Raw genomic sequence first — 23,554 nt, forward strand, 5'->3', positions numbered from 1 at the left:
CAAGTCCTTTCGTCCTATCTCATGGACAGTGATCACCACGGATGCCAGCCTGTCGGGCTGGGGTGGTGTTCTGGGCGTTCTGTCCGCCCAGGGAACTTGGTCGGAGGGGGAGTCCTCCCTTCCGATCAACATTCTGGAATTGCGGGCGATAAATCTCTGCCTTCGTCGCTGGACGGACCGGCTGCAGGGCTGTCCGGTTCGGGTGCAGACGGACAATGCCACGGCGGTGGCCTACATCAACCACCAAGGGGGCACCAGGAGTGCCCGAGCGGCTCGGGAAGTGGCCGACATTCTGGCTTGGGCCGAGACTCATGCGATAACGGCAGTTCACATTCCGGGGGTGGAGAACTGGCAGGCGGACTATCTGAGTCGCCAGACCCTGGATCAGGGGGAATGGTCGCTCCACCCGGCTGTCTTCCAGATGTTGTGCGCAAAGTGGGGTCTTCCAGATGTGGACCTGTTCGCGTCTCGTCTGAACAACAAGGTGGGAAGGTTCGTGGCAAGGCCGCGCGACCCTCGGGCAGACGCGTCAGACGCGTTAGTGGTCCCGTGGCATCAGTACAGACTGATGTATGCGTTTCCACCGATTCAATTGCTGTCCAGGTTCCTTCGCAGGTTGCACTCGGAACGCAGCACGGTGATTCTTGTGGCACCGGACTGGCCTCGCCGTTCCTGGTACACAGACCTCGTGAATCTGGCGGTCGACGCCCCGTGGCGTCTACCTCTTCGAGACAATCTCCTGTCTCAAGGGCCGATATTCCATCCTGCTTTACAGTCGCTGGCTTTGACGGCCTGGCTGTTGAGACCGAGGTCCTGAAGGATAGGGGTCTCTCCCCTGAGGTCATTCACACATTGATCAATGCGAGGAAACCTTCCTCTTGGAAGGTCTATTACCGTACTTGGAAGGCCTATTTTGCCTGGTGTGAGTCCAGGGGGTTTTCACCTCGCACGTACTCGGTTTCTCGAGTGTTGTCCTTCCTTCAATCGGGTGTCGACCAGCGTTTGGCGCTGGCTACGATCAAGGGTCAGGTGTCTGCGCTGGCCGTTCTTTTTCAACGTCCTGTGGCTTCTAACTCCTTGGTTGGCACTTTTGTTCAAGGAGTGCGGCATCTGGTCCCTCCTAGGAGGGAACCTCTGCCTCCTTGGGACTTGAATCTCGTTCTATCTGTGTTACAACGTGCTCCTTTTGAACAGTTCAGGGAGATCTCGTTGTCTGTTGTCCAAAAAGGTTGCCTTTTTGGTGGCGATCACTTCGGCTCGCAGAGTGTCGGAGCTGGCGGCTTTGTCCTGCAAGTCTCCGTATCTGGTCATTCACTTGGATAAGGTGGTCTTGCGACCTAATCCTTCTTTTCTTCCGAAGCGAGTTTCGGAATTCCATCTCAATGAGGATATTGTCTTACCTTCGCTTTGCGCGAAGCCTAAACGTCCGAAGGAGGTGAGGTTGCACTCTTTGGGTGTTGTTCGGGCAATTAGGGTTTACCTTAAATCGACTGAGTCTTTTCGCAAGACGGATTCTTTGTTTGTTCTTCCGGAAGGTCCTCGGAAGGGCATGGCGGCGTCGGCTTCTACCATCGCCAAATGGATCAGACAGACCATTGAACAGGCATATGCTTTGCAGGGAAAAGTTCCCCCTATGCCTGTGAAGGCGCACTCTACTAGATCTCTGAGTACGTCTTGGGCCTGTCGTCATGGGGCTTCTGTAGCCCAGGTGTGTAAGGCGGCGACTTTGTCGACCGTACACACTTTCACAAAATTCTACAGAGTGGATGTTCAGGCATCGGCAGATGCTTCCTTTGGCCGCAAGGTTCTTAGTGCGGCAGTTCCTTAGGGTCCCTTGTTTGGGACCCCTGGCTGTTTGGGATACGTTTTTTATCCTTGGGTTATTTGCTTTTACTGGGTTGTTGCTCCTGTTGAGCAAGTTTTTTTCGTGTTGCCCAGCTGGTGTCCTTCCTTTGGTAAGGTTCCTTTCTTTGATGTGGAGACTGCGTTGCTTTACGGCGCGGCTGCGTTTCCCACCCCTCATGTTTGCACTGCATTGGGACGTCCCCATTGTGACGAATATGAAGAGGCGGCGACTGTCGGAGGACGTAAGAGAAAACGGAATTTTTGTAAAATCTTACCTGTAAAATTCCTTTCTCTGAGTCCTCCGACAGTCGCCGCCCCCGCCCCTCTTTTGGGGTTTGGTTATGTACTCTACTGCTATTCCACTGAAACTGAGATATGGATGCAGGAAGTAGGAGGGTATTGACTGAGGGGACCACCCCCTGTGGGTGGGATATGTTAAAAGCTTTAATGTTAACATATTCTGTTGCCTAGCTACTCCTTCGGAGCAAAGTCTAATACCCCATTGTGACGAATATGAAGAGGCGGCGACTGTCGGAGGACTCAGAGAAAGGAATTTTACAGGTAAGATTTTACAAAAATTCTGTTTTTACGGCAATCACAGCTCCAAGTCGCTTTGACTAAGTCTCTATAAGCTTGCCACATCTTACCACTGGGAATTTTGCCCATTCCTCCTTATAAAACTGCTCCAGCTCTTTCAAGTTTGATGGTTTGATCTGACCTCAGATTTTCTATTGGATTGAGGTCTGGGCTTTGACTAGGCCATTCCAACACATTTACATGTTTCCCCTTAAACCACTCAAGTGTTGCTTTAGCAGTGTGTTTGGGGTCATTGTCCTGCTGGAAGGTGAACCTCTGTCCTAGCCTCAAATCACACACAGAGTGGTACAGGTTTTGCTGTAGAATATCCCTGTATTTAGCACCATCCATCTTTCTCCTAAACTCTGACCAGTTTCCCAGTCCTGGCTTCTGAAAAACATACCCACAGCATGATGCTGCCACCACTATGTTTCACTGTGGGGATGGTGTTCTTTGGGTGATGTGATATGTTGGGTTTGTGCCAGACATAGCATTTTCTTTGATGGCCGAAAAGTAAAATTTTAGTCTCATCAAACCAGCGCACCTTCCTCCATACATTTTGGGAGTCTCCCACATGCCTTTTCGCAAACTCAAAAGGTGCCGTTTTGTTTTGTGCTGGAAGTAATGGTTTTCTTCTGGCCACTCTTCCATAAAGCCTATCTCTATATAGCGTGCGGCTTATTGTCGTTCTATGTACATATACTCCAGTCTCTGCTGTGGAACTCTGCAGCTCCTCCAGGGTTACCTTCGTTCTCTGTGCTGCCTTTCTGATTAATGCCCTTTTTGCCCGGTCCGTGAGGTTTGGTGGGCGGCCGTCTCTTGGCGGGTTTGCTGTTGTACCATGTTCTTTCCATTTGGTTGATGATAGATTTGATGGTGCTCCTGGGGATCATCAAAGATTTGGATATTTTTTATAACCTAACCCTGACTTGTACTTCTCAACAACACTGTCCCTTACTTGTTTGGAGAGTTCCTTGGTCTTCATGGCAGTGTTTGGTTAGTGGTGCCTCTTGCTTAGGTGTTGCAGCATCTGGGGCCTTTCAAAAAAGGTGTGTATGGGCTCTTTCACACGGTCTGCCTCCGTAGGCGGATCCGTGCTGCTCAGCGGGGATTGATCCGCCGATCCCCGCTGAGCCGGCGGATGACAGCTCCGTCTCCGCTTGCAGTGCGGAGAGGGAAGTGTCACAGCTCCCGCTGCTCTCTATGGGGGATCGGATGAGAGCGGACCGCCTGTCCGCTCTCATCCGATTCGATCCCTGAACGGATGGAAAAATAGGGTTTCCATCCGTCCAGATTTCACGGACAGGATCGGATACGGATGGCAGCGGGTGTCAGCGGAGGTGTCTCCGCTGACAATCCGCTGCCCCATAGAGCTGCATGGAGGATCCGATCAGATCCGCCTAAAAAACTGACAGGCGGATCTGATCGGATTGCCCGTGTGAAAGAGCCCTATATGTAATGACAGGTCATGTTGCACACAGGTGGAGATCATTTCACTAATTATGTGACTTCTGAAGGTAATTGGTTGCACCAGAGCTTTTTATGGGCTTCATAACAAAGGGGGTGAATACATACGCACATGCCAATTTTCTGTTTTTGATTTCTAAAAAATAGTTTTAAATATATATTTTTCTCATTTTACTTCACCAACTTAGACTATTGTGTTCTGATCTATCACATAAAATTCAGATTAACAAAACATTGAACTTAAGGCTGTAATGTAACAAAATAGGTAAAAAGTCAAGGGGTGAATACTTTGGCAAGGCACTGTAATAGGGGATTTGCACCATGCATCTAAAATGGGGTTAAAAAATATTTTGGCTTTTGGATATACAGTACTTTAACTTTCCTTTTATACCCTTTAGATATACTTTAACTTTCCTTTTATACTCTTTTTCCTTTCCATAGTTTTTCTTTCTCTTTTCTCTTTCTGACAATTCAGTCATGTTATGCCCTATCAGGCAAGCTCTTGAACTACATATTTGATTGTAAATGTAAAAGTGATTGTATAATCACATTAAAATGTGTTTGGCCATCTTAAGGGTCCTACAAGTCCCAGCGTTGCACAGGGGGAAAAAAAATCCAGACTTTTTTCCATTACAGCCACCTAGCTGCACCACAGATCAAACTAGCTACACTTTGCCTTTCTTTGTCCCCTTTTGACTGAATGCAGCCTTGTATTTGTAAAGGTCAAAAAAACTAAGAGGTTTCCAGTCACAACTTACCAACCAGCCAGCGACCAACCAAATTGACCTGTCTAACAGTATGCGTTAATATTAAGGGTTAATATTATTTTACTGTACATGACCCTTTCTAGGAGCGTACTGTAAAAGATAATTCAGAAGAAACCCAATTATCCAAATGCATGGAAAATCAATACTCGCTGCTTTGCACAAAGATTCCATGCTATTAGTGCCTTGATTGATGAGCATATGGTGGATTGGCATAGTTCTTCCAGAAATTAAATCACAGCTTTTTCCCCATCCAGGTGGTAACCCGGCTCATTCATCTGCTCGGAGAGAAGATTCTTGGCAGCCTGCAGCAGGTCAATGGGCCCCTTACAGGTGAGAAATTGAGCCTGAACAGGCTCGCAGTTTGTTAATTGTTTAGGAATTTGGCTGTATGCCGGCTGAATTAGAATCATTTCCTCGTTATCCGCATTCATGAACATCATAAACTGCCGAACATACAGGGTGACAAACAGGACAGAGCTAACTTTGTGGAGGTCTAGAATCTTCTGTTTCCTCATGCTAGTGTCAGCTGCATCTTGATATGCTTGTAGGGTCTTTTCCTTTAATGTCCTAAAGAGCACATGTCATAGTTGACTCTAGGGATGGGCTCAGGTGTGTTTTGAATCTTAATTGTGGTAAAAAATACTGCGCTAACAAAAATAGTGAACAAATAGCCGTGTTTGAATCTTCCCAGCGCACCTGTTGAGCCCAGTCAGGAAGCCCTCACTGCACACTGCCAATCACAGGCAGTGAGGCATTTCCTGGGCCGCAGCTAGACATACACCCGCCCTGACTAGGCTGCTCATGATTGGTGGTGTGCATTGACTGCTTTCTGATGCAATTCTTCAGTTGGGTTGGGACTAGGTTCCAAACAAGCCTGAGCCCATCCCTAGTTAACAGCATAGCCTGTCAGTAGTGCTGAAGTGCAATACCTACCTTCCTTTTTAAAGCCACCCGTTGTTTTGGTGCACCATCATCCTAAAAGTGCTTGACTTTCTGCTTTGATTTAGAGCTAAGAGCTGTACCCACTATTCAACAATCCAGTGTGTCAGTGCGCGCTCGCCCCCTAGAGGCTCACATGCTAGCGACGTAGTCCTACGTCACTTTGCCTGTACGGGGCTGACCGCCGCAGTAAATAGTCGTGCAGCGGTCGGCAAGCGGTTAAAAAAGACACAAGTCCATCTGGCTCAACCAATAAAAACATAAAACAGTAAAGAAAACACAACCATACAATCCCATATACACAATCCTTTACCCACAGTTGATCCAGAGGAAGGCGAAAAACCCCAGCAAAGCATGATCCAATTTGCTACAGCAGGGGAAAAAAATTCCTTCCTGACCCCCTGAGAGACATTCAAATGTGAGGGGTTTGCGCTTAGGATCACTAGGTGCCAATAAATAAATAAAATAAAAACCAAAATAAGCTGCTGCAGGTATAAAAGGTATTACCTTTCAAAAAATGAGACAACTATGTACCTGCGCTGCTTGTGCTAAAAACACCTAATAAATATGTGTCAATAATAAAGTGCTAGTGCAAAGCTGTGCTGAGTGCAACCATAAAATCTGTGCATACAGATCAAATAAATATCAACCATGAATATCAATTATGAATAATAAAACATTCCATGTGAAAAAGAATGCAAAAATTATCATATGCATCAGAAAAAATTATGTATATAAAAATAAGTATATATAAAAAAATCCATAAATTTCTATAATCTTCAACCAATATTCTTAAAGTGAAAAGTCTCTGTGCTCATTCAAGTGCTTTGTGCTCGATAAATAAGAAAGTGCCAGTGCTCAGTCCAGGTGAGATAGTGCTCACCTCTCGGTTCCCCACTCACCAGAAGCTGGATATAAAAACGCCTTAACAATGGTCTTATGAAGTAGACCCCTCAATAGATCATCAGCAGGAGCAGGGTGCTGAACCAATGCCTCTCACTCTATATCCAGGCAATACTCTCCCAGTTCATGAAAAGAAAAGGGCCATCATCGTGCAGTATGTTTAAACCGTTTATTAGCACGCAAAATAAAAATACACTTACACTGTGCAGGGAAATAAACAGCCTTGTGCAAACCCGCGGGACGCCAAGCAAATGGCCGTGCGTTCCACCCGCGTAACCGGAAGTGGTTGCAGCCGGAAGTGACGTATTGCGTATTCGGACGGCTTGACGCGTTCCGCTCCGCCAATCAGAGCGTTATCAAAAGCGAGGGCGTCACGAATACGTAGTACTATATATACTGATAACAATAATGCAAAATTGTAAACACCTGAAGCGGACCGGAAGTGGATCGCCTCCATCTTAGGCCTCCTTTTACAATGCAATTGCCTATTAATCTCCATTTTGGTCCACCCGGAACTACTATTATTCCCCGTAGGATATAGGAATATGTGAAAAATACCACATATCACCACCATAGTGATATTGCATTAAGCAGACCTAAATCCTTATCAATACCTCGGCCATATTTGCGATATTAATCGATCAAATTCCGGTTCCTCTTATTAATTAACCCTACATATATAAATACACACATAAAAACATAACAAAAATTTAAAAATTAAAAAAATTATATATAATAAATTACAACATTCTGCACCTTGATAAATACTAATAAACCATATGCCCTATTGGCTCTATCCATTTTTATAACCTTATAACAGGGGCTCTTATTCCTATACATATAACCGAGAACCCCTATTACTTACAAATTCTCCTTACATTATATGTAACATGTTATTGCTAGAACCTATAATTAATCAATCCAATGATACATCAATTACTAAAAATTCTAATCCAATAGTGTTACAGTTCAAATTTAAAATATTGGGGGGGCGTGGCTGCCAGCGCGGAAGAGGGCTGCTTGTTGAGTCAGCTCCGCACGGCCACCCAGGACAAACGCCGCTACTAGGACCCACAAAGCTCCTACACACCCCGGACACGATCCGTGACCTGCGGGGAACCATCCGCCATGGCTAGGCGCAAGAAGGATACCGGACAGTCCGGTAAAATGACGGGATATCTCATCTCCCAAGCCTCCGGGCTCCGCCAAAATGGCGGCGGGACCACGAGCGGAGGGCAGCGCGGGAAGCCGAGCCCGACGCAGATCCCCAAGCTTCCACAGCTCCAGACTACCCCACCTCAGCGCCGCATGATTGCAAACCCGGATAGCGGACAATCTTCGGGTTCACCTTCGCCACCTTCTCCGTCATCCCGGAGCCCAGCAAAGCACAGACAGCGCAGGGACTCTCCTCCTCCAGCGCTGCACGATTCAGGTATGGAACTTACTTTTAACAATCAGGCCTCAGCGGCCTTCAGCCCCACTCCTGGAGACTCCTTTGCAGCCTGCCCTTCGGGGGGGAACCCTATCTCAGAATCCTCAATGAAGAACATGCTGTACTCCCTGCGAGCATCTATGCAGGCTGACATGCAGCAGCAAACCAGGCAGATAACTAAAGAAATCTCCTCTCTGGGCTCCAGGATAGATTTAGTGGAAAGAACTGTTAATACCCATGCTGAATCCATCAATATGGTTATAGACAGGACGAACTCTCAATCCGAGGAAATCGCATGGCTGAAAAATAAGGTCGCCGATCTGGAAGATCGGAGTCGGCGCAACAATATAAAGCTGAGAGGTGTTCCAGAATCGGTACCCCCCACACAACTTCTGCAATATGCGACGGAGCTGTTTAAAACCCCACTATCCCGGACTCAGAACTTTTAATAGACAGGATTCACCGTCTACCCAAACCCTCCTTTCTAACGCATGATGTTCCCAGGGATGTTCTCATGAGGGTGCATTTTTTCCATGCTAAAGATCGCATCATGCTTGCCTCCAGACAGAACAATCGGCTACCGGATCCATATAGCGCTGTACAACTCTTGCCGGACCTGTCCAAGCACACACTGCAGGCTAGGCGCAACCTATCCACGATCACTAAGGCTCTGCGCAACCACCAGGTACAACACAAGTGGCGATACCCTGCGACCCTTCTGGTCACCCATGAAGGTTCATCTGTGGCTATTAGATCCCTGGAAGAAGGGATTTCAGCGCTCCGTAGATGGAACATACTGCCGGCGGATCAGGCTTTGCCACCCTTCTCTCCACCTTTACGCCCATTGGAAGCTGAATGGCAAGTAGCATCGCGCAAGAGATCCTCCAGGTCTCCGTCAGTGCATTCCAGCCCCAACACACACTGAGGACCCACGTTTTTTGTCCTAGGCCACGGATAGCACCTCTATCTGGCCTCCTGTTATTTCTCTAGCGGTTGGTTCCGCTCTCGGACTGCCGAGACAGTCCATTTCTTATGCTTTTTGTTTTCTTTTGCCCTCATACCTATTCCTCCTTCCCCTGCTACCTCCTCCCTGGACAGTAAGGATGATTCGCAACTGATGCATTTTTGTTCTGTTTTGTACGCCCAAAGGTCAGCTCTAAGGATCCCTATGTCTACCCATGACCATTAAGGTGATATCCATCAACGCGAACGGTCTCAATCACCCCGCAAAAAGACGCTCTCTGTGGAAAGAGGCTACCTCACGGAAAGCTGATATATTAGCTGTACAGGAAACACACTTTCAGGTTGACAATCAACCTCGCTGTACCCACAAGAACTTTCCACTGATCCTGTTTGCCTCCTGTAACGACAAGAAGCGGGGTGTGATGCTGGCGTTTAGAGACACTTTGGCGGTCACACTCCACAAGACTGTACTGGATCCTGACGGCAGGTTCATCATCACCACCTGTGATATAAATGGCATGCCAATGACTCTGTGTGTACTCTACGCACCAAACTCGCACCAACTTCGGTTCCTGAAGAGAGTTCTCCCGCAAGTATATGATGTTAAATATGGTCATTTATTGTTGTGTGGGGACTTCAACGCTGTCGTCGACCCTGGGTTGGACACCTCGGCGTCCCCCCGGGATCGACGGCAGTCCTTGGGGCCCCTTCTTCATAAAGAGAAGCTGTACGATGTTTGGCGATGTCAACATGCAGCGGAAAGGGACTATTCCTTTTTCTCTCCTAGACACAATTCCTATTCCAGGATAGATTTGTTCTGTGTAGACTTATTTTTGCTGAATAGGGCGACTTCCTCTGGGATCGCTGACATCACCTGGTCCGACCATGCGGTGGTGGAATTGACCATAGAGGAATCCGCCAAATTCTCCCCGACACGTATCTGGAGATGTGACTCCCGGGTCTTGCAGGACGACGGGTGTCGTAATAGACTCAACAAGGAGATACATGAGTTCCTTGCCATTAACGAACCCTCTGTCTCCGACCCGTGGGTGCTGTGGGGTGCACTCAAGGCCTTCATTAGAGGGGTGTGCATCCAGCAGCAGTCGCGGCTTCGGAGGCAGAGGAGGGACAAGGTATCATCCCTAACGACTGACATTCACAATCTGGAAATGACCAACAAAGCACGACCGAACGATGCGGACTCGATGGCTTTGATTAAGCTGAGACAGGACCTTAGACTCCTACTCCTAGAACAGTCAGACAAACATCTCCAATACCTTAAACAACATTATTTTCAAGCTAACAAAGCGGGGAAATATATGGCCAATCAGGTTAAACACAAACAGGCTAAGTCAAGGATTGCACATCTGCTGCAACCCTCGACCAAATCGAAAATCACACACCCGCAGGCCATAGCCGACGAATTTGCCAACTTTTACGGCGCGCTGTATAACTTACAGAACGACCCTAGCGAACACCAACCGACAGCTGCGGATATTGACCAATTCCTCGCGGCCGTGTCCCTGCCATCTCTCACTACTGACCAACTGGAATCGTTGAATTCACCGATTCTACTGTCTGAGGTCCAAACCAGCATCTCCTCCTTGCCCAAGGGTAAATCACCAGGGCCGGATGGATTCTCAAATGAATTCTTCCAGCTCACGTCCCACCTCACGAGCCCCACTTTAGTTGCAGTGTTTAACAAGGCCATGGAGGTGTCTTCACTCCCACCTGACATACTAGGGGCCCACATTGTCACGCTACCCAAACCAGGGAAAGAACCTAACACCCCTGCTAACTTTCGCCCCATCTCCTTGCTTAATTCCGATGCCAAAATATACGCCCGTATACTCGCCAAACGCTTGCAAGCTATATTGCCGTCCCTTATACATAAAGACCAGATGGGATTCACGGCTGGTAGACAGACGTCGGACGCGACTAGAAGGGTCCTAGGAATCATGCATCTAGCTCATACATCCAAGACCCCGTCAGTGCTACTCACTTTGGACGCCGAAAAGGCATTTGATAGGGTCCACTGGGGGTACATGCGAGCCACGTTGTTGAAATTTGGCTTTCGGGGCCCAATACTGTCAGCTATTACAGCGCTGTATTCTTCCCCAACGGCTCAGGTATACACTGCTGGCACTCTGTCCAAACAGTTCCATATATCGAATGGTACCCGTCAGGGATGTCCTCTCTCTCCATCGATTTTTAACTTAGTCATTGAGCCCCTGGCGGAGACCATTCGATCCAACCCCAGTGTAATGGGCTTCTCCCTCCCTTCCTATCATCATAAGATAAACCTTTTTGCGGACGATATTATCTTAATGCTTACCCAACCGCACACGTCCCTCCCAGCAGCTTACGATACACTTCAGGCATATAGTAAGGTATCGTACTACAAATTAAATGCATCCAAGTCCACGGTCCTCAACATGGGGGTCCCCTCCGCCTCCCAGATATCCCTCGCGAGTAATATTCCCATTCCATGGTCCTCGGATAAAATACACTACTTGGGTATAGATCTCCCAGCAAACCCTGCCAAATTGCTCTCAACAAATATGTCCAGAATACAGGCAAAGATCAATGCCGACATATCTCGCATGCGCCCCCTGTGGTTCTCATGGAGCGGCAGGGTGGCGGCGTATAAAATGTTTATCTTGCCACAACTGCTGTATTTGTTCAGAGCTCTCCCTATCCATTTCCCTATGACGCACCTCCTCAAACTATCTAGGACTTTGACGACCTACGTGTGGGAGGGCAAGCACCCACGCTGTGCTTTCGCGACTCTAGTTCGGAAGAAACAATTTGGGGGGGCATCGATCCCAGACATACCGACGTACTATTGGGCCACTGTCTTGGCTCAGCTGCGACATTGGCTAAACTCTGCCGAACACCCGATTTGGGTGGACCTGGAGAGAGACATTGCACCCATTTCGGACCTCAAAGCGCTGCTTTTGAGTGATAAATGGAAGGCTTGGGACCTACGCTTACTGCCTCCTACTATGCAAGCCTCGCTGAGGGTGTGGCGTCGCTCTCCAGTCCCGCTCAATGAAAGAGACATTCTGTCCGAAACCTTATTACCGATTTCTATTCTCCGATTGCATATACCTGATCTCCCCACACGCTTACTGACTAGTTGGGGCCTTAGGTCACTTAACTCCTTCTATGATAACGGCACTTTGCTCTCAACTCCCGACCTCATTCGCAAGTATGCACTCCCACACAACTCCTTTTACCAAGTGCTCAGGGTAACGCACTTCCTACTATCTCACCCATTATGCAAAATAACCGTGGACGGGAAATTATGGGACGCACTCACAGACACGTCGGGACATTCCCCTAGACTGTCAACCTACTACAATATATTGCTGGACAATGTGACGTTTCACAAGACCACACACATGTTCAGATGGGACAGGGACCTGAATGCGACTTTCTCTATTATTGAGTGGAAGGCAGCTCTCCAGGCGATTCACAAATATTCACACTGTGCCACCCATTGGGAAACGGCTCTCAAGATAACGAATCGGTGGTACTACAGCCCCTTTCGACTGGCAGGCTTCTCCCCAAAATATTCCCAACTATGCTGGAGGGAGTGCTCCCAGGTGGGCACTCTGCTTCACATACTATGGTCGTGCCCCTCCCTACGCAGTTTTTGGAACCAAGTGTTCTCTTACATATCTTCTCACACGGGCTGCCTGACCTCACCGTCCCCAGCTATGGCCTTATTACATCTAGGTATAGATAAAATCCCTGTCATGTATAGACCTTGGGTGACCCATGTTCTTCTGGCGGCCAGGACGGTAGTCCTACGTAAATGGAGAACACCCGATGCCCCGAACCTGTCAGAGGTGGTTTCATTATTAAAAACGAACTATCAATTTGAAAAGGCTATCGCCATCAACCAATTGAAGTTGCAATCCTTCAACTCACAGTGGAACTTCTGGGCAACAACATTGTAGACCAGTTCTAATGTACTGACATTATTGTTCTTTACTGCATCCTTACTCCACTTACCTCACCTAACCTGTACCTTTCCCTCCCTCCTCTACCCCTCCTCCTCCCCAACCCATGGGACAGGCACTGTTCGGCTTGTACTGTTATGTTTCGTTAAGCCTGTACCATGTCAATATGTTACTGTATTTGTACGGTTGTTCATTTGCAATGTATGCATTTAATTTTCAATAAAAATCATTTACACAAAAAAAATTTAAAATATTAAAATTACAGATGATATACAAATTAAAATTAAAAATCATTTATAAAGCAATTTATATCTAAGTCTACATTTAAACCTGCAGGGACCATACTCTTAATCTGTTGTATCCACCAAGTTTCATTTTGGGATACAGCCCTCTTCATATGCGTGCCCCTCCAGTGGGGGCTGATTCTATCTATTCCACAAAAAATTAGCTTAGAAGGGTCTTTGTTGTGGAATAGTCTAGATAGAATCAGCCCCCACTGGAGGGGCACGCATATGAAGAGGGCTGTATCCCAAAATGAAACTTGGTGGATACAACCGATTAAGAGTATGGTCCCTGCAGGTTTAAATGTAGACTTAGATATAAATTGCTTTATAAATGATTTTTAATTTTAATTTGTATATCATCTGTAATTTTAATATTTTAAATTTGAACTGTAACACTATTGGATTAGAATTTTTAGTAATTGATGTATCATTGGATTGATTAATTATAGGTTCTAGCAATAACATGTTACATATAATGTAAGGAGAATTTGTAAGTAATGGGGGTTCTCGGTTATATGTATAGGAATAAGAGCCCCTGTTATAAGGTTATAAAAATGTATAGAGCCAATAGGGCATATGGTTTATTAGTATTTATCAAGGTGCAGAATGTTGTAATTTATTATATATAATTTCTTTAATTTTTAAATTTTTGTTATGTTTTTATGTGTGTATTTATATATGTAGGGTTAATTAATAAGAGGAACCGGAATTTGATCGATTAATATCGCAAATACGGCCGAGGTATTGATAAGGATTTAGGTCTGCTTAATGCAATATCACTATGGTGGTGATATGTGGTATTTTTCACATATTCCTATATCCTACGGGGAATAATAGTAGTTCCGGGTAGACCAAAATGGAGATTAATAGGCAATTGCATTGTAAAAGGAGGCCTAAGATGGAGGCGATCCACTTCCGGTCCGCTTCAGGTGTTTACAATCTTGCATTATTGTTATCAGTATATATAGTACTACGTATTCGTGACGCCCTCGCTTTTGATAACGCTCTGATTGGCGGAGCGGAACGCGTCAAGCCGTCCGAATACGCAATACGTCACTTCCGGCTGCAACCACTTCCGGTTACGCGGGTGGAACGCACGGCCATTTGCTTGGCGTCCCGCGGGTTTGCACAAGGCTGTTTATTTCCCTGCACAGTGTAAGTGTATTTTTATTTTGCGTGCTAATAAACGGTTTAAACATACTGCACGATGATGGCCCTTTTCTTTTCATGAACTGGGAGAGTATTGCCTGGATATAGAGTGAGAGGCATTGGTTCAGCACCCTGCTCCTGCTGATGATCTATTGAGGGGTCTACTTCATAAGACCATTGTTAAGGCGTTTTTATATCCAGCTTCTGGTGAGTGGGGAACCGAGAGGTGAGCACTATCTCACCTGGACTGAGCACTGGCACTTTCTTATTTATCGAGCACAAAGCACTTGAATGAGCACAGAGACTTTTCACTTTAAGAATATTGGTTGAAGATTATAGAAATTTATGGATTTTTTTATATATACTTATTTTTATATACATAATTTTTTCTGATGCATATGATAATTTTTGCATTCTTTTTCACATGGAATGTTTTATTATTCATAATTGATATTCATGGTTGATATTTATTTGATCTGTATGCACAGGTTTTATGGTTGCACTCAGCACAGCTTTGCACTAGCACTTTATTATTGACACATATTTATTAGGTGTTTTTAGCACAAGCAGCGCAGGTACATAGTTGTCTCCCTGAGAGACAATCGGATATTCCCTGGATCAACTTTATCTATAAATATTAGTACCCAGTTATGAAAAAGTGAGGATGTGCTGGTTCACATTATCCAACAATCACTGCCACATCCCTAGACATAATTGAGAAAATATAGATTGATTGGGGGCAGGTCCGACACACGGTCAAGTCGAAGGCCTGGGTTGATGTTGGGGCCGTACCTCACCAAAAATATGGGACTTTATAGGCATTGATTGATAAAGACCTGTGATCTAAAATCTTGAGCAAGGACCGTCTGTATAAAAGACTTAGATTTTATTCAAAATATAAATGACATTTTTTTTAAAAAACATTAAAAGACAGACATAAAGATAAACAAATACATTGGATGAATTATGAGCAGCAGTATGGGTCACATAGGTCCTACATGTTTCCCTGAGGTAAAGATCCTCATACAGTGGTTTCTTCAGGGACCAGAGAGGTGTAACCCCTTTACTGATTCTAAATAGCAAGATATAACATATGCTGGTTAACCGAACATAGAGGTACAATGGATATATATATATATATATATATATATATGTATATAATAAGCAACATGTTCCCAATAGCATACTGCTTACCAATTCATTTGACATCTGTTGAAAATGACATCAGTCCACAGTGAAAGGCATGGCATGATAATGATGCAGTAACAGTCAGAAAGGTTCTGGCACATGACTGGGATCTCCCAAATTGGTGAGCACTGGACCGGGCTACAGCACACGGCAAAGTAATGTCCAGGGGAAAGAAGGAGTAAATCCAGATTGCCTATAGAAATGGATATATAGGAGACCAGGGAAACAGGGGAACGCAAAGAGTAAATGAATAAATAGATGAAGGGTACCATTGGAAATTGGTACATCATTGGGCTAACAAGAAGAAGAGAAGATAGGGAGTACCAAAGTCCACAGTGAAAAAAGGTGGGCATGTGTTAGCAGGTGAATAGCCAGCACCTGGATCAAATCAAGTAAAAGAATGAGAGGTGCTGATATGCCGTATGAAAAAGATCCAAGGCATGCATTGTAAGTTGCTGTGCAAATATATTAAGTAGGTGTGGTGCCAGAGCCAGTAAGCTAAAAGAGAAGATAAAGAAAAAATAAGATGAATTGTATAAAGGAAAGTATGTTGATGAAGTGGAAGGGAGAGGCGGGGGGGGGGGAGGAGGGGAGGGAAAAGGGAAGGGAGAGATAAGGGAGGAAAAAGAAGGGAAACAGAAAAAACTCTTGCCATATCTAATAATCTATGTATCAGTGAGACAGCCCAACCAGTAAGGATACGCTAAGTATAGCTAGTGCACATAGCAAAAAACAGGAGCCCACGTGTTGATGAGGAAAATGATCATCCGTGATTGCGGTGGAAATAGAAGAGCAGCTCACCTGATTGCAAGGAGGTCCTCACAAATTGTTCCGTAGAAGGCACAGATCCCCTGGTCCTCCGTGCAGAGGGAGCCATGTCCGGCTTTCTGCTCTGCCATGGACCTATAGGTAGGCTGATCCCACCAGATGTGACGCGGCCACGATGGCGGCCTCTGTATGTCACTTCCGGTGCGGGCGCCATCTTGGAATCTGGGCCAGCGTGAAACGCAAACAAAGCAGCCTCACGCTGAGAACGATTCACAATAACATCCACCCAAAGGAAAGAGGGCGGACTCTGGGACAAAAATGGGGATGAGAATGGAAAGGACACCCCAAACCCCTGGTAGGCGCCCGAGTGCACACCGAAAGGGGGGGAGCGAGGGACCAAAGCATCAGCAGCAGGCCATGCAGGACAGAGAAATCATGATTAAGAGGTGTTCTACAGTCGCAAGATAACGATCCTATACGAATATAACATTACTCAACAGCATAAATTTATCATAATATACAGTGGGTACGGAAAGTATTCAGACCCCCTTAAATTTTTCACTCTTTGTTATATTGCAGCCATTTGCTAAAATCATTTAAGTTCATTCTTCTTCCTCATGAATGTACACATAGCACCCCATACTGACAGAAAAACACAGAATTGTTGACATTGTTGCAGATTTATTAAAAAAAGAAAAACTGAAATATCACATGGTCCTAAGTATTCAGACCCTTTGCTCAGTATTTAGTAGAAGCCCCCTTTTGATCTAATACAGCCAGGAGTCTTTTTGGGAAAGATGCAACAAGTCTTTCACACCTGGATTTGGGGATCCTCTGCCATTCCTCCTTGCAGATCCTCTCCAGTTCTGTCAGGTTGGATGGTAAACGTTGGTGGACAGCCATTTTTAGGTCTCTCCAGAGATGCTCAATTGGGTTTAAGTCAGGGCTCTGGCTGGGCCATTCAAGAGCAGTCACGGAGTTGTTGTGAAGCCACTCCTTCGTTATTTTAGCTGTGTGCTTAGGGTCATTGTCTTGTTGGAAGGTAAACCTTCGGCCCAGTCTGAGGTCCAGAGCACTCTGGAGAAGGTTTTTGTCCAGGATATCCCTGTACTTGGCCGCATTCATCTTTCCCTCGATTGCAACCAGTCGTCCTGTCCCTGCAGCTGAAAAACACCCCCACAGCATGATGCTGCCACCACCATGCTTCACTGTTGGGACTGTATTGGACAGGTGATGAGCAGTGCCTGGTTTTCTCCACACATACCGCTTAGAATTAAGGCCAAAAAGTTCTATTTTGGTCTCATCAGACCAGAGAATCTTATTTCTCACCATCTTGGAGTCCTTCAGGTGTTTTTTAGCAAACTCCATGCAGGCTTTCATGTGTCTTACACTGAGGAGAGGCTTCCGTCGGGCCACTCTGCCATAAAGCCCCGACTGGTAGAGGGCTGCAGTGATGGTTGACTTTCTACAACTTTCTCCCATCTCCTGACTGCATCTCTGGAGCTCAGCCACAGTGATCTTTGGGTTCTTCTTTACCTCTCTCACCAAGGCTCTTCTCCCCCGATAGCTCAGTTTGGCCGGACGGCCAGCTCTAGGAAGGGTTCTGGTCGTCCCAAACGTCTTCCATTTGAGGATTATGGAAGCCACTGTGCTCTTAGGAACCTTAAGTGCAGCAGAAATCTTTTTGTAACCTTGGCCAGATCTGTGCCTTGCCACAATTCTGTCTCTGAGCTCTTCAGGCAGTTCCTTTGACCTCATGATTCTCATTTGCTCTGACATGCATTGTGATCTGGAAGGTCTTATATAGACAGGTGTGTGGCTTTCCTAATCAAGTCCAATCAGTATAATCAAACACAGCTGGACTCAAATGAAGGTGTAGAACCATCTCAAGGATGATCAGAAGAAATGGAAAGCACCTGAGTTAAATATATGAGTCACAGCAAAGGGTCTGAATACTTAGGACCATGTGATATTTCAGTTTATCTTTTTTAATAAATCTGCAACAATGTCAACAACTCTGTGTTTTTCTGTCAGTATGGGGTACTATGTGTACATTCATGAGGAAGAAGAATGAACTTAAATGATTTTAGCAAATGGCTGCAATATAACAAAGAGTGAAAAATTTAAGGGGGTCTGAATACTTTCCGTACCCACTGTATATACATTTACGAGGTTAATCATAAATAGAAAATGTTTACAGATATGTATACATGTATATAGGTAGTGTGTTGATAAACAACACACACACACATAGTGCCTGGAAAGAAAGGGAGGTGGGGGAGCAAAAGAACCCAGTGAGGCAGAGGATACAAAACAAAGAACAAAAAAACAAGAAACAAGGAACAACTAAGTTCCTTAGTGTTTTACACTTTGTGGGTTCCCCCCCGGTGATTCCTGGAGTCTTTGGAGCACGTTTCCCCACCTAATCCCCTCTCTGAGGCTGCGGCGCCCTCCGGGTCCCAACCATCCATCCATGCACTGACGGCGGTCCTGGAGTTCTTTGTGTCCTGGGTGGAGGCGGCTTGCGGGTGACGGGCTAGCAAAAATCACCCCCTGCCTTCCCCTGCCTCATCTGTCTCATCAGATCCTAAATCTGATTCAGCTGCCGCGGACATGGGTCACCCTTCTCGGTCTGTGACCACACACCTGGAATCCTCGAATAGTGAGTATAATTCCTCCATGTCTGCGACCGCGCAAGAAAAGGCGCTGGTGGATGCACTGATTGTATCTCTGCGTGAGACCTTGAAAATGGAGTACGCAGCTGAAGCTGCAAATGAGGTGCAGGTACCCTTTGGCACTCACAAGCCATCCAGAGCGGCAAAGGTGTTTCCTTTCCCCGCCTATTTTGACAAAATTGTCGCTAAAGAGTGGGGACGACCAAAGCGTCCCCGTGGGGTTCATAAGCATTTTACTAGGCATTACACCTATGAGGAGTCCCTTCTTAAGAAGTGGACTGTGCCACCGGTGGTGGACCCTCCGGTTTACACATTAAACAAGGCAACCATGGTTTCGGTTGAAGAGTTCCCAGCTCTTAAGGACCTGGCTGACCGGAAGTCGGAGGTTGTGACCTGCACTATGTACGCCTTAGCTGGTTCAGCAATGAGGCCGGTATTTACCATTGCCCTGGTGTCGCAAGCTCAGACTGAGTGGGCTAAGCTCCTACGCCGTGATCTGGAGGGAGAACAGTCCCCCTGCCTTTGCTGAGCTGGCGGACCAGCTGGTCCAGGGGCTGCAGTTTATCTTTGATGCCTCTTTGGATGCAGCTCCCCTGATGGCTCGCCTCTCTGTTTTGGCAGTGGTCCTTCAGCGTGTCTTTTGGCTCAAATGCTGGTCTGCGGGACCAGACTTCTAAAAAGGCTTTGACTGATTTTCCTTTTCATGGAGATCGCCTATTTGGAGCTACCCTGGATGACATCATTAAAGGTCTCACTGTGGGGAAGAGTACATTTCTTCTGCAGGCTACTAAGTGCAGGGAACCTCGTCGTAGACGTGGACCTTCCTTCTCGGCTCATATGACATTTTTTTCGTCCCTCAGGGTCGACTGACAAGGACTCGGAGCCTTTCAGGGCCTCCTTTGGCGGGTCCAAATGAACCTGGTCTGACAACCTGAGAGCAGGCTTCTCCAGACCCGCAGACAAGGCTCTTTCTGCATGAAGGTGCGCCCTCACCCATATCGGGGTGGGAGGATGTCTTCGCTGGTTTCCAGACCCGTGGACTTCCCTGGTACAGGACAAGTGGGTCCACAAAGTCATTTGGTCCGGCTACAAGATTGAGTTTTGCTCTTGTCCCCCGGCAAGGATTTTTCCTTCCAACCTGTGCCTGTCCCCAGACTGGTTACAGGGTCTGTTTGGGGTGGTACAAGACCCGTTCCTTCAAGAGAGAATTGTCCCGGTTCTGACTTTGGAAATTTTTCAGGGTTTTTACTCAAATCTGTTTACAGTCCCCAGAAAGGAAGGCAAAGCGCATCCAATCCTGGATCCCAAGGCACTAAACTGCTTTGTGCGGGTGCAGAAGTTCAGAATGGAGTCCATTCGAACAGTGGTGGCATGCCTGTGTTAGGGGGATTTCCTCACCTCTATAGATATCAAGGATGCCTATCTTCACATTCCAATATGTGCCAGTCACCAGTGTTTTCTTCGCTTTGCTGTGGGAGAGGAACACTATCAGTTTGTGGCTTTACCCTTTGGTCTCGCCTCCACTCCTCGGGTTTTTACTAAAGTGTTAGCCCCGGTGCTAGCCTTGCTACGCCAATGGGGGATTGCGGTACTGGCTTACTTGGACGATCCAGAAAAGACATGTAAAAAACTGAGTAGCCAAGAAGGTGTTCTCAAGCCAGACTAAATTAGTCGGCGAGAATCAAACTACTTGGATGATCCCCTTCTGCGAGCGGAATCTCCCTTGCTCTGAAGGAGAACCTGGAGATCACAATTCAAACTCTACATGAGTTCAGCTGGATACTGAAGTCTGCCCTGGTTTGGTCCACAAAGCTGGACGATTTGGGCCTGACTCTGGACTCCGCTATAGCCAGATTGCTCCTTCCTCTGGACAAACTCCAGAAATTGCAGACTGCAATTCGCCTCCTGCTGTACAGCAAATGGTCATTCCTCTGAACTTGCATGCAGGTGCTGGGCCTGATGGTATCTACCTTCAAGGTGGTTCAATTTGCACAGTTCCATTCGAGGTCTCTGCAAAGGGAAATTCTAACCAAATGGGACAAGACTCTGCAGTCTCTGTACAATCAGATCCAGCTGAGTCGGGGAGCAAAGAAGTCTCTGGTATGGTGGCTTTGCTCTCCTTCGCTTCGGCTGGGAAATTTCTTCCTCCCCTTGTATTGGACAGTGGTCACTACGGATGCCAGCCTGTCTGGCTGGGGAGACGTCCTCGGCAAGTATTCTACTCAGGGGATCTGGACGCTGGAAGAGTCCAGACTACCAATCAATGTCTTGGCGATCAGACTGTATCTAGATCATTGGATTGATCATCTTCAGGGATGCCCAGTGCGCATTCATTCGGACAGTGCCACGGTCTTGGCTTATGTCAATCACCAAGGGGGCACAAGAAGTGCCCTGGCGGCTCTGGAGGTAGCCGGCATTCTAAGGTGGGGAGAACGATTCGTTCCAGTCCTCTCTGCCATACACATTCCCGGGTGGAAAATTGGCAGGCGGATTACCTCAGTCGACAGGAGTTGGACAAAGGGGAGTGGTCCCTTCATCCAAAAGTGTTCCATCAGCTGTGTCTCCAGTGGGGCACCCCCGAGGTGGATCTGTTGGTGTCTAGGCTCAACAGAAAGGCGAAGAGGTTTGTGGCTCGGTCATGGGATCCACTGGCGAATGCCACAGACACGCTGGTGGCCTAGTGGGGTCAGTATCGCCTGATCTACGCCTTCCCTCCTCTCAACCTTCTGCCCAGACTTCTGCGCAGGATCGAGGCAGAAGGGATTCCGGTCATCTTAGTTGCTCCAGACTGGCCTTGCCGGGCTTGGCAAGTTGATCCAGTGCGGCTGGTTGCCGACGTTCCTTGGAAGCTTCCTCTCAGGGAGGATCTGCTGTCCCCAGTACCAATCTTCCATTCCGCTTTACAATCGCTGGCTTTGACAGCTTGGCTGTTCAACGCCAGGTGCTAAAGGATAGAGGTTGTACTATATCTATTGCATTGCCCTTCACCTCAAGGTAAAGTTGATCTGCTCAATAAAACTTGGAGTCTAGTATGGCACTGCTGGTAATTTAATATAATGCCCACCATGTTCTGTCTTTGCATGCACAAGTATTGACAAATAAGTGCATATTTATAGCAGTTTATTTGCTGTGACCTTGCTGTTACTTATTAGGGACCATGTCCAGAAGGAGTAAAGCAAGGACTAGGATAAGTCATGTGACATGAGCTGTGATGTTGGGACTAGGATTACACATGTAGCAGAAGGTATAAAATAGGAAGTAGGATTAGCTGTGTGATGAGAGGTGTGAACTAGGATTAGAGGTGTGTTTGAAGGTGTAATGTGGTGACTAGGATCATCTGTGTGACAGGAGGTGTGGAGTAGTAACTAGGATTAGCCATGTGACAGAATATATGAAGTAAAGACTAGGATTAGTTGTGTGACAGGAGATGAAAGGTAGAGACTAGGATTAGCCGTGACAGGAGATGGAAAGTAGAGACTAGGATTAGTCGTGTGATAGGAGATTGAAAGTGGAGACTAGGATTAGTTGTGTGACAGGAGATGGGAAGTAGAGACTAGGATTAGCAGTGACAGTAGATGTAAAGTGTATTTTGGATTAGAGTGTATAATTTCATCTACACTCTTACACAAGTGAATTTGATCAAGTCCCCTCAGCAGGCCCTCTTGGGCAGGAAGGTGGACGCAGTCACGAGAGTGCAGAGGCGGCTCATTACGTTTATTTTTACTGCAGCGAAAATAACGATTGCGAGATCCTGGAAGTCTCCTACTATACCGTTTGAGCAGCTTAGGCACAAACTGAACTGGATCATGTTGAACGAGCGCTTATCGGCTCAATTGGAGGATAGAATGCGCAGGTTTGACAAGGTGTGGGAATCGTGGATTAACTACCTCACGGGGGGTGCCTGAAGGATCCGGGTGGGTCTGGGTGCGGGGCGCGGGGTTGGGTCCGATTCCACTTCTTCCTCCTTCTCATCTTTTCTTCCTTTCCTCTCTAGGCTTTCTTTTCCATTTCTCTCTTTATACTGTTTTCTTACCACTGCTTTCATGGGGTTTTCAGTGGTAACATCACGCAGCATCTTTGTCACTTCTTTTCTCGGCTTCAGTCTCTGGCAGAAGTCTGTAGGGTCATTATTTTGCAACTAGCCCTGGGGCTTGAATCGAAAGGTGCCAAATATCTGGGTTAGCAGTACCTATCTATCCATTGGAACGGCCTCTCATGGTACCTTATGTTTACTGATTTTCTGTTACTTAGGCTATAGACCTTTACTTTATTATTGTGTTGGCCTCCTAGGGCCGTATTGGCTGTTGTTTGATGCTGATGTACCACTGCTCGTTGTTATCCTGAACTGATTTCTATGTGCATTTTGTAAAATTTTCAATAAAAATAATTGAAAACGAGAGAATAACACACACCTGGCCATAGAACAGCTGAGCAGCAAATTGTCCTATTACTTTTGGTCCCTTAAAAAGTGGGAGGCACATATACAAACTGTTGTAATTTCTATACCTTTCACCTGATTTGGATGTAAATACCCTCAAATTAAAGCTGAAAGTCTGTGGTTAAAGCACATCTTGTTTGTTTTATTTCAAATCCATTGTGGTGGTGTATAGAGCCAAAAAGATTAGAATTG

General features: G+C 46.5%; 1 protein-coding gene across 1 annotated transcript in view; it reads left to right on the plus strand.

Moving 5' to 3' along the window:
• The window catches only part of PNPLA7 (patatin like domain 7, lysophospholipase), a 733,226-nt gene that overhangs the window by 440,205 nt on the left and 269,467 nt on the right, over positions 1-23,554 (plus strand). Inside the window, exon 21 of the mRNA XM_082263919.1 lies at positions 4,910-4,985. Within this exon, the coding sequence (XP_082120045.1) occupies positions 4,910-4,985 (76 nt within the window). The remainder of the gene's footprint in view (positions 1-4,909; positions 4,986-23,554) is intronic.

Source organism: Pelophylax lessonae (assembly GCF_965119305.1).
Source record: "Pelophylax lessonae genome assembly, chromosome: 7".
NCBI classification, from domain to species: Eukaryota; Metazoa; Chordata; class Amphibia; order Anura; family Ranidae; genus Pelophylax; species Pelophylax lessonae.